General features: G+C 57.2%; 1 protein-coding gene across 1 annotated transcript; it reads right to left on the reverse strand.

Moving 5' to 3' along the window:
• Window positions 1-535: 535 nt before the first annotated feature.
• On the reverse strand, window positions 536-10,672 carry LOC138829907 (arylsulfatase L-like). Its single transcript, XM_070026437.1, has 11 exons — window positions 10,572-10,672; window positions 10,274-10,320; window positions 9,501-9,664; window positions 7,451-7,572; window positions 6,451-6,573; window positions 5,648-6,074; window positions 4,590-4,726; window positions 3,651-3,785; window positions 3,399-3,561; window positions 2,185-2,306; window positions 536-1,700 (listed from the first exon to the last, which is right to left on the reverse strand). Exons 2-11 carry the CDS (start codon window positions 10,277-10,279, stop codon window positions 1,246-1,248), a joined length of 1,854 nt encoding a protein of 617 aa, XP_069882538.1. The 5' UTR covers window positions 10,280-10,320; window positions 10,572-10,672; the 3' UTR covers window positions 536-1,245.
• Window positions 10,673-11,699: the final 1,027 nt, after the last annotated feature.

Genomic DNA, 11,699 nt, shown 5'->3' on the forward strand with positions numbered 1-11,699 from the left:
GGACTAGTCCAATACCCTAGCAACCACTGGAAATGGCCTGAAATGGAAGGTGGGACCAGCCCTGTATTCTAGCAATGACCGGAAATGGTCTGAAATGGAAGGCGGGACCAGTCCTATACCCTAGCAATGACTAGAAGTGGCCTGAAATGGAAAGTGGGACTAGTCCTATACCTTAGCAATGACCAGAAATGACCTGAAATGGAAGGTGGGACTAGTCTTATACCCTAGCAATGACCGGAAGTGGCCTGAAATGGAAGGCGGGACCAGTCCTATACCCTCTGAACGGCCTGAAGTGGCCTGAAATGGAAGGTGGGAGTAGTCCTATACCCTAGCAATGACCGGAAATGACCTGAAATGGAAGGTGGGACTAGTCCTATACCCTAGCAATAACCAGAAGTGGCCAGAAATGGAAGGTGGGACCAGTCCTATACCCTAGCAATGACCAGAAATGGCCTCAAATGGAAGGCAGGACCAGCCCTGTATCCTAGCATCAACCAGAAATGACCTGAAATGGAAAGCAGGATCAGTGCCCGGCCTCTGACCCCCGTGACCCCTAACCCTGCCGTGGGGTGCGGTGCTCACGAGGTTTTATTGTGTGAGAAGTTAGAGGACATAGGCCCGGATGTGACAGGGCCCCAGATGGGAGGCTGGGGAAAGGCCACGGATGGGAGGCCCAAGGTGGAGGTCCAGGATGAGAGGCTCAGGATGTGAGAGTCCCCGGATGTGGGAATCCCTGGGTCTGAGAATCCCCAGATGTGAGACTCTCTGAATGTGAAAATCCCCGGATGTGGGAATCCCCGGATGTAAGACTTCCCCAGATGTGAGAATCCCTGGATGCGAGAATCCCCAGATGTGAGAATCCCCGGATGTGAGAGTCTCTGGATGTGAGATTTCCCCAGATGTGGGAATTCCCTGGTCTGAGAATCCCTGGATGTGGGAATGCCTGGATATGAGAATCCCCGGATGTGGGAATCTCTGGATATGAGAATCTCTGGATGTGAGAATCTGTTTGTAGGAATCCCCAGATGTGAGAGTCTCTGGTTGTGAGAATCCCCGGGTATAAAAGTCCCCGGATGTGGGATTCCCCGGATGTGTGAATTCATCCCTGGGAATCCCCGGATGTGTCAGCAGAAGTGAGAATCCCCGGATGTGAGAATCCCTGGATGTAGGAATCCCCGGATGTGAGAGTCTGTATGTGGGAATCCCCGGATGTGGGAACCTCTGTATTTGAGTATACCCGAATGTTTAATACCCGGATGTGAGTCCCCGGATGTGAAAGTCGCAGGCCAGGATCTGCCGTAGCCCCGGGCAGTTGGGGGTTGGGGGTCGGGTCGGGGTCAGAGGTCGGGGATCAGGCGGTCGCAGGCGCAGAGTGGTCCGGGCGCGCAGCAGGGCTGCAGGCGCGGGTTCCAGGTGTTGTGTGCAGGGGCGAGGGGCGGGGCCGCGCGGGGGCGGGGCCACGCGGGGGCGGCGCGTGCGCAGCATCCAGGCCACCGTGGCCTCCACGCGCCTGCGCGTCGCCATCGGGCCCCGCAGCGGGCGGGTCTCCCCCGGGTCCACCGTCAGGTCAAAGAGCAGTGGCCGCCGGTGGCGGGTCATGCGCTCCCCGGAGCAGGCGCAGGCAGGGAAACCGAGGCAGGTGCCCGAGCCCGGCGGGTCGAAGCGCGGAGTGGCGAAGTGCAGCTTCCACACCGTGCGGCCTGCGGTGGGGGTGGGGGGAGTAACATCCAGGGCCTCACATCCGGGGATTCCCATCCGGGAATTCACATCCAGGACATCACATCCGGGGATTCACATCAGGGCATTCACACGCAAGACCTTACATCCGGGGATTCCCATCAAGGACCTCACATCTGGGTATTCACATCTGGGTAGTCCCATCTAGGACTTCACATCCAGGGATTCACATTCAGGACCTCACATCCGGGACCTCACATCCGGGGATTCCCATCCAGTACCTCACATCTGGAGCCTCACATCTGGGAATTCCCATCGGGGACTTCACATCCGGGACTTTACATCCGGGGATTCCCATCTCATGCCTTCCATCCAGGTCCTCACATCCCGGGATTCCCACATCCGGGGATTCCCACATCCACCCCCAGGCCTTGCATCCGGGTCTCTGCGTGCATGCATGCAGCTCCCTTTCCCACCCCGGGGCCCGGCGGAGGTGGAGGCACTCACTTGGGCGGTCGAACCAGCGCACAGCGTGCAGCCGGGCCTCGCAGTAGTGCAGCAGGAAGTCGTGGCCTGCGGCCTGCGCCATCCCCAGCAGCGCGGACATCAGGTTCCGGCCATCCACCTCCCTGCAGGACCCGGATGTGCAGGCTTCTGAGCACTCAGAGACCCGGATGTCCAGGCCAGAGCCCCCAGAGACCCGGATGTGCAGGCCAGAGATCCCAGAGACCTGGATGTCAAGGCTTGAGCATTTAGAGACCCGGATGTGCAGGCTTCTGAGCCCTCAGAGACCTGGATGTGCAGGCTTCTGAGACCTTCATGACCCAGATGTCCAAGCTCCTGAACACTCAGAGACCAGGATGTGCAGGCTTCTGAGCGCTCAGAGACCCGGATGTGCAGGCCAGAGATCCCAGAGACCCGGATGTCCAGGTTTCTGAGCCCTCAGAGACCCAGATGTGCAGGCCAGAGCCCCCAGAGACCCGGATGTGCAGGTCCAAGACCTAGGCCTCTGGTCTTACAGACCTGGATGTGCAGGCCTGAGGCCTCAGATACCCGGATATCCAAGCTTCTGAGCGCTCAGAGACCCGGATGTGCAGGCCAGAGATCCCAGAGACCTGGATGTGAAGGCTTGAGCATTTAGAGACCCGGATGTGCAGGCTTCTGAGCCCTCAGAGACCTGGACGTGCAGGCTTCTGAGACCTTCAAGACCCAGATGTCCAGGCTCTTGAACACTCAGAGACCCGGATATCCATGCTTCTGAGCACCCAGAGACCTGGATGTGCAGGCCTGAGATCCCAGGATGTGCAGGCTTCTGAGCCCTCAGAGACCCAGATGTGCAGCCCTGAGCCCTCAGAGACCCGGATGTCCAGGCCTGAGTCCTCAGAGACCCAGATGTACAGGCTTCTGAGTTCTCAGAGGCCCGGATTTGCAGGCCTGAGCCCTTAGTTACCCGGATGTAAAGGCTTCTGAGCCCCCAGAGACCCAGATGTCAAGGCCTGAGCCCCGGGTCTTGGGTCTCAGAGACCTGGATGTGCAGGCTCCTGAGCCCCCAGAGACCCAGATACGCAGGTCTGAGCCCTCAGAGACCTGGATGTGCAGGCTTCTGAGCCCCCAGAGACCCGGATGTGCAGGCCTCAGCCTCCCCCCCTTGGGATCCCCGAGGCCCAGGATGACCCCCCTTCCCCCCCACCCCGTGGGGACCCAGGCCGGCGAACTCCTACCTGTCCGCTGGAACCCAGCCCCCGGCCAGGCGCACCACAGTGGGGAACAGGTCCATGAGGCTGGTGGGCTCAGGCACCAGGCGCCCTGCGGGCAGCATCCCAGGCCAGCGCACCAGCCCAGGGACCCGGATGCCGCCCTCCCAGCCGCCCATGCCTTTGCCACCTGCAAGGGGGGGGCAAAGGGCAAAGGTCAAGGGGCGGGGGCGGGCCACGTGGGAGGCCCCGCCCACCCTGCCTCAGTTTCCCCCTCGCCTCGGTGCACGCTGTTGGAACCCCCGAGGCGGGTGCCCCCAGCCCGGGCCTCAAGCGAGGCACCGTGGTCCGACGTGAAGTAGACGAGGGTGCGGCGCCCCAGCCCCGCACCGTCCAGCGCCACCAGCAGTCGCCCTGCAGGGGGAGGAAAATGGGTCCATGCCTCAGTTTACCCCCAGCGTCCACCGTGCCTCGGTTTACCCCCAACATGCACCATGCCTCACTTTACCCCCAATGTGCACTGTGCCTCAGTTTACCCAAATGCACTTTGCCTCAGTTTACCCAAGTGCACCGTGCCTCAGTTTACCCCAACCCGCTGACCCCGTCCCAGTGCCTCAGTTTACCCCCATCACGGTGCCTCAGTTTACTCAACCCACTCACCTCATCCCCGTGCCTCAGTTTACCCAACATGCCCAGTGACTCAGTTTACCCAAATACACCGTGCCTCAGTTTATTCCAATACCCAGTGACTCAGTTTACCCAACATGCACCGTGCCTCAGTTTACCCCTATACGCGGGCCTCAGTTTACACACATCCACCGTCCCTCAGTTTACCCAAATGCACCGTGCATGAGTTCACCCTGAACATGCACCGTGCTTTAGTTTACCCAACATGCACCGTGCCTCAGTTTACCCAAGTGCACCGTGCCTCAGTTTACCCCCAACATGCCCAGTGACTCAGTTTACCCAAGTGCACCGTGCCTCAGTTTACCCCAACCCATTGACCCCGTTCCCATGCCTCAGTTTCCCCCATCCCACTCACCCCATCTCCGCGCCTCAGTTTCCCCCAACCCACTCACCCCACCCCCGTGCCTGTTTCCCCATCCCGCTCATCCCGTCCCTGTGCCTCAGTTTCCCCATCCCACTCACCCCACCCCCGTGCCTCAGTTTCCCCCATCCCACGCACAGTGCCTCAGTTCTTCCCCTCCCTGCACTCACCCACCATCCAGTCGAGCTCCTCCACATTGTCGCCGTAGGCGCCGTGCGCGCTGCGGCCCCGGAAGGCAGGTGAGGTGACCAGCAGGACGTGGACGTGGAGGAAGGAGACGAGGAGAAGGAAGGGGCGGGCCTGGATCCTGCGGAACCACGTCAGACCCCGCCTCCATCATCAATAAACTCACCGATAACCGACCTGATCAGGTATTGCCAATAATCGATCAGATGATTGATAATCGATCCTGATCTGATCAGATAATACCAATAATCGATCGTGATGTGATTGATAATACCAATAATCGATCATGATCTGATCGATAATACCAATAATCAATAGAGATCTGATCGAAAATACCAATAATTGATCGTGAACTGATCAATTATTACCGATAATCGTACAGATAAGATCAGTTATTACCAATAATCAAACATCATCTGATCAATATGACCAATAATAGAACATGAGCTAATCAGATATTACTAATAATCGAACAGGATCTGATCAATAATACCAATATTTGATCGTGATGTGATCGATAATGCCAATAATCGAACATCATCTGATCAATAATACCAATAATTGAACATGAGCTGATCAGTTATTACCAATAATCGAACATCATCTGATCAGTTATTACCAATAATCGATCATGATCTGATCAATACTACCAATAATCGATCGTGGTCTGATCTGAGGTCTACCAGATGTCTCTACAGATCTACTAGATGGAACATCCAGGGACCTGAGGTCTACCAGATGTCTATAGAGATATACTAGCTGTAACATTCAAGGATTTGAGGTCTACCAGATGTCTATACAGATCTATTGATGGAACATCCAGGGATTTGAGATTGACCAGTTGACTTTAGAGATCTACTAGATGTACATCCGGGGATCTGAGGTCTACCAGATGCCTATAGAGATCTCCTAGTGGAACATTCAGGGATTTGAAGTTGACAGTTGACTATAGAGATCTACTGGATGTACATCCGGGGATCTACCAGTTTACTATGGAGATCTAGTAGATGGCATCTGTCCCCCTCCCCGACCCCAGGCTGACCTGTGGATGAAGGCCTCAGCCTCCCGCAAGAAGAGCCCCACACTGGCCTCGAAACTCAGAGGCTGCTGGATGACCTGGTGATCCCTCATCAGGAAGCAGTCGGTGTGGACGATGAAGACACCTAGGAGGTGGGAGGTGCAGGCCAGGAGCAAGGCCCCACATCCGGGGCCCAGCACCCAGGGCATCCAGCGCAGGCCCAGCAGGCCCGTGAGCTTCCCAGCGGCCAGGCAGAGCAGGGAAAGCAGCAGCAGCTGCGCCCCCAGGTCCAGGGGCCCTTGCAGACGCGCTCCCTTCTCCGAGGGCTCCGCTTGCAGGCAGTCCCCCATCAGGGTGAAGGGGACCCCGAAGAAGGAGTCGAACCCGTGGTTCAGGGGGTGGTGGCAGTGGTCAGTGGGGGACTCACAGTTGAGGTCCAGGTGCCATTTGCCTGGAGGGGAAGAGATGGATGGATGAGTGAATGGATGGGTGGATGGGTCATTGGATGGGTGGATGGGTGGATGGATGGATGGATGGGTGGATGGATAGATGGATGGATGGATGGATGGGTGGGTGGATGGATGGATGGATGAATAGGGGAATGGGTGGATGGATGGATGCACAGTGGATGGATGGATGGGTGGATGGGTGGATGGATGGATGGATGGATGGTTGGATGGGTGGGTGGATGGATGGATGGATGGATGGGTGGATGGATGGGTGGGTGGGTATATGTATGTATGTATGGATGGATGGATGGGTGGATGGATGGATGGATGGGTGGATTGATGGGGGATGTGTGGGTGGATGGATGACTTCTCTCTTACCTATGAGGCCGGTGGCATATCCCTGCTCCTGCAGGATCTTGGCGAAGGTGATCTCGGAGGTGGGCAGCCCGCCCGACACGGCCGCCCACTGCAGCACGCGTGCCCCGTTGGTGGTCACCATGCCTTCCAAGAGAGAGGAGAAGGACCCTAGGTCAGTGATGATGGCATCCTGGGTCAGGAGGGGGCATCTAGCACCTTCAGGGGGAAGGCCTGCTGTGTCTGGGATAGTCTGGGACCTGCCCACCCGGGGTGGAAAGGACCCCAGCCCTGTGAGCCCCCGGGGGAAACCAATATGGCATCACTTCCGGTTTCCTGGCGGTTCAGGGGGGAAGTCCCAGAGTCTCAGGGATTTGAACTAGAGATCCTCAGAGTAGTCCTCCCCTCCCTCTGGTGGACCACAGTGCCCTAGATGTTGGGCCTCAGTTCCCTGGATGTTGGACCTCAGGTCCCCGGATGATGGAGTTCAGTGCCCTGTATGGTAGATATCAGGACCCCAGATGTTGGACTTCAGTTACCCGGATGTTGTAGCTCAGTTCCCTGGATGTTGGATCTTACTACCCCGATATTGGAGCTCAGATTCGGGTATGTTGGCCCTCAGATCCCCAGATGTTGGAGCTCAGTTCCCCGGATGTTGGGGCTCAGGTTCCTGGATGATGGATCTTAGTACCCCGGATGGTGGATGTCAGGTCCTCAGATGTTGGAGTTCAGTTCCCAGAATGTTAGGCCTCAGATCCCCGGATGTTGGGTCTTAGTACAATGGATGTTAGAGATAAGGTCCCTGGATGTTAGAGCTCAGTGCCCCTGATGGTGGTGCTCAGTTCACCGGATGTTGGGCTTTAGATCCCTGGATGTTGGGTCTCAGATCCCCAGATGTTGGATATCAGGTCCAGGGATGTTGGATCTTAGTACCCCGGATGTTGGCTCTCAGATCCCCGGATGTCCCGCCCCCACCTCCCCCCCACCGCCCCCTCTGTTCCCCGGATGTCCCCCCCATACCGACCCAGGTGCACAGGGTAGCGTCCCGTCAGGAAGGCTGCGCGGCTTGGGCTGCAGACGGACGCTGCCGCCAGGTGCTGGGTCAGCCGCACGCCATCCCGGGCCAGGCCGTCCAGGTGCGGGGTGCTGTGGGGGGGGAGAGGGAAACTGAGTCACAGCCAAGAACATACGGGGACCTGGGGTCTAACATCCGGGGATCTAATGCCCAACATCCCAGGAGCTGAACTCCAACATCCGGGGCCCTGAGATCCCACATCCGGGGATCTAAGATCCAACATTCGGGGACCTGAGATCGCACATCCGGGGTACTAAGATCCAACATCTGGGGACCTGAGGTCCAACATCTGGGGACCTGGCATCCAACATCTGGGAACCTGAGGGCCAACATCTGGAGATCTAAGATCCAACATCTGGGGCCCTGAGATCCCACATCCAGGGTACTAAGATCTATATCTGTGGACTGGGCTCCTACATCCGGGGATCTAAGGCCCAACATCCGGGGACCTGAGGGCCAAACATCCGGGTATCTGATCTCCAACATCCGGGGACCTGACATCCAACATCCGAGGTACTAAGATCCAACATCCGGGGAATTGAATTCCAACATCCAGGGACCTAACATCCAACATCCAGGGATCTGAGGTCCACTAGATGTTTATACAGTTCTCCTGGTGGAACATCCGGGGAACTTAGCTCCAACATCCGGGGATCTAAGGCCCAATATCCGGGGACCTGAGGGCCTACATCCAGGCAACTAAGATCCAACCCCTGGACCTGAGCTCAAAAATCCGGGGACCTGCTCTCCAACATCTGGGACACTAAGATTCAACATCCAGGGATCTGATCTCCAACATCCGGGGGCCTGATCTCCAACATCTGGGGTACTAACATCTAACATCTGGGAACCTGATTTCCCACATCTGGGGTATACTAAGATTTAACATCCGAGGACCTGATCTCCAACATCCGGGGCACTAACATCCCACATCCGGGGATCTGATATCCAACATCCGGGGACCTGATCTTCAACATGCAGGGAACTGAGATCTACATCCTGGGAATTGAACTCCAACATCCGGGGACCTAACATCCAACATCCGGGGACCTGAGGTCCACTAGATGTCTATACAGTTCTCCTGGTGGAACATCCGGGGAACTGAGCTCTAACATCCAGGGTACTAACATGTAACATCCGGGGACCTGATCTCCAACATCCGAGGATCTGACATCTAACATCCGGGGTACTAACATCTAACATCCAGGGACCTGATCTCCAACATCCGGAGCACTAACATCTAACATCCGGGAACCTGATTTCCCACATCCGGGGCATTAAGATCTAACATCCTTGGACCTGTCCTCCAACATCCGGGCCACTAACATCCCAAATCCGGGGATCTGATATCCAACATCCGGGGTACTAATATCTAACATCCGGGGACCTGATATCCAACATCCGGGACACTAAGATCTAACATCCAGGCAACTGGTATCCTACATCTGGAGGAATAAGATCCAACATCCGGGGTCTGAGCTACAAATCCGGGGTACTAATATCTAACATCCGGGGACCTGAGCTCCCACATTCGGGGCACTAACTTCCAACATCTGGGGACCTGAACTCCTACATCCGGGGCACTGAAGTCCAATATCTGGGGACATGATCTCTCACATCCGGGGGTACTAAGATTTAACATCCTTTAACCTGATATCCAACATCCGGGGCACTAACATCCAACATCCGGGGACCTAGTCTCCAACATCCGGGGTACTAATATCCAACATCCGGAGAACTGAAGTCCAACATCCCGGAACCTGATTTCCCACATCCAGTGCATTAAGATTTAACATCCGGGGACCTGATATCCAATATCCGGGGCACTAAGATCCAACATCCGGGGATTTGATATCCAACATCCACGATAGTAACATCCAACATCCGGGGAACTGAGTTACTAGATGTCTATGCAGTTCTCCTGGTGGAACATCCAGGGATCTGAGCTCCCACATCCGGGAAACTAAGGCTCCACATCCGGGCCTCCCCCTCTGCTCACCGCAGGCTGTGGTTCCCGAAGCTGCCCAGGTCGCCCAGGCCCAGGTCATCGGCCAAGAGCAGCAGGAAGTTGGGGCGCAAGGGGTGGGGCCTGCGCAGGGGCCAGGGGGGAGGAGGAGGAGGAGGAGGAAGGCGAGGGGTGGGGCTGCGCAGCCGCTGTGCGACCTGAGGAGGAGACAGAGGAGGAGGAGGGGTGGATGGGTGAATGGAAGGGTGGATGGATGGATGGATGGGTGAATGGATGGGTGGATGGATGGATGGATAGGTGGATGGGTGGATGGATGAGTGGATGAGTGGATGGGTGGATGGGTGGATGGATGGATGGTTGGATGGATGGTTGGATGGATGAGTGGATGGGTGGATGGGTGGATGGGTGGATGGATGGATGGGTGGATGGATGGATGCACAGTGGATGGATGGATGGGTGGATGGATGGATGGATGGGTGGGTGGGTTTATGGATGGATGGGTGGATGGATAAATGGATTGTTGGGTGGACGGATGGATGGGTGGGTGGATGGATGGATTGATGAATAGGTGGATGGGTGGATGGATGGATGGATGGATGGGTGGATGAATAAGTGGATGGGTGGATGGATGGATAGGGATATGAATGGATGCATGGATGCTTGGATGGATGGATGGATGGATGGATGGATGGATGGATGGATGGATGGGTGGGTGGGTGGATGGATGGTTGGGTGGATGGATGGATGGATGGGTGGATGGGAGGAGGGATGGAAGGACTCCCCCTCCCTCCAGGCCCTCTCCTGACCAACATGGCTTCCAGGATCGCGTACTTCCCATGATGCTCCCGGTTTCCTGGAAGAGAAGGCCGGAAGCAGGAAGTGGGGAAGAGCTGAGGAACATCCGGCCACCCCAGGGCCAGGCTGCTGTTGCCCCCACCAGTACATCAGCCCCTCACCTCGTCTTTCCTGGCCTGTGGCGGGACCCTGCAGCCCCCACCCCGGGGCATGGTGGGACATCCGGGGGGGGGGCTCCAAAAAGCAATCGAAGCCCCCTCACCCCGGGTCCCCACACCTCTCCCCGTGTTCCCCAGAGGACGAACTTACATCCACAGTTCTCTGCCATCAGCTCCTGGGCCTGCTGCTCTCCCTGCCAGCCAGGAAGCTGGCAGGGCTCAAATGTCCACGTCACTCCAGCAGCCAGAACTCACAACCCCCCTCCAAAATAAAAGTCCCCTTGTTCCTTGGAAAGCACCACATCCCCCCTCCAAAATAAAAGTCCCCTTTGTTCCTTAGAAAGGAACAGGATGTGGTGCTGAAGGTGAAGGTGGGGAAGGAAGGGAAAAGCCCGGAGTTGCTGGGCTGAGCGCCAAGAAATTGCCAGGCCTGGCAGAGGCAGGAGGAAGGGGAGGAGGGAAACCTCGAGAACTACATGGAGGGCTGCAATAAGAGTCAGGACCTTCAGGGAGCGTGGCCAGTGCCCAGGGGGTGTGGACTGCACTCAGTAGGGCGTGGCCAGAGCTCAGGAGGGAGTGGCCTGGGCTGGGGAGGAAGTGAGGGACTCAGGAGGGCGTGGCCTGTGCTGGGAATGTAGTGAGGGTCCCAGAAGGGCGTGGCCTGTGCTAGGAGCGGAAATGAGGGCGTGGCTTGTGCTGGGCGGAAGTGAGGGTCTCAGGAGGGCGTGACCTGTGCTTAGGAGGGCGTGGCCTGTGCTGGAACTAAACTGAGGGTCTCAGGAGGGCGTGCCCTGCAATGAGGCGGAAGTGGGGGTCTCAGGAGGGTGTGGCCTGCAATGAGGCGGAAGTGAGGGACCTATGTGGGCGTGTCCTGTGTTGGGAAGAAAGTGAGGGTTTCAGGAGGGCGTGTCCTGTGTTGGGAAGAAAGTGAGGGTCTCAGGAGGGCGTGGCCTGTGCTGGGAATGTAGTGAGGGCCCCAGGAGGGCGTGGCCTGTGCTAGGAGCGGAAATGAGAGTGTGGCCTGTGGTGGGCGGAAATGAGGGTCTTAGGAGGGCGTTGCCTGTGCTGGGGCAGAAGTGAGGGTTTCAGGAGGGCGTGGCCTGCGCTGGGGCGGAAGTGAGGAAGAATTCCATCAAGAAGCAGCAGGGCTGCTTTATTGCCTCCGAGTCTAGGAAAGGACCCCAACGGCCCAAAGTGCAGCTGGCGCCCGGGGCCAAGGTGTGGAGCGCCCGCTCCGCTCACATCCGGGTTCCACCTCTCACATCTGGGTCTCAACCCC

Source organism: Dipodomys merriami, unplaced genomic scaffold (genome assembly GCF_024711535.1).
Source record: "Dipodomys merriami isolate MVZ:Mamm:240054 unplaced genomic scaffold, mDipMer1.0.p SCAF_179, whole genome shotgun sequence".
In the NCBI taxonomy this organism is placed as follows: Eukaryota; Metazoa; Chordata; class Mammalia; order Rodentia; family Heteromyidae; genus Dipodomys; species Dipodomys merriami.

Excerpts from the sequence above, each read along its gene's own strand:
- LOC138829907 (XM_070026437.1), bottom strand. Across the intron at positions 6,574-7,450 it reads ACGCTACCCTGTGCACCTGG|GCATGGTGACCACCAACGGG; the intron begins GTCGGTATGGGG and ends CTCTCTTGGAAG. Across the intron at positions 3,562-3,650 it reads TTCCAACAGCGTGCACCGAG|GTGGCAAAGGCATGGGCGGC; the intron begins GCGAGGGGGAAA and ends CCCCCCTTGCAG.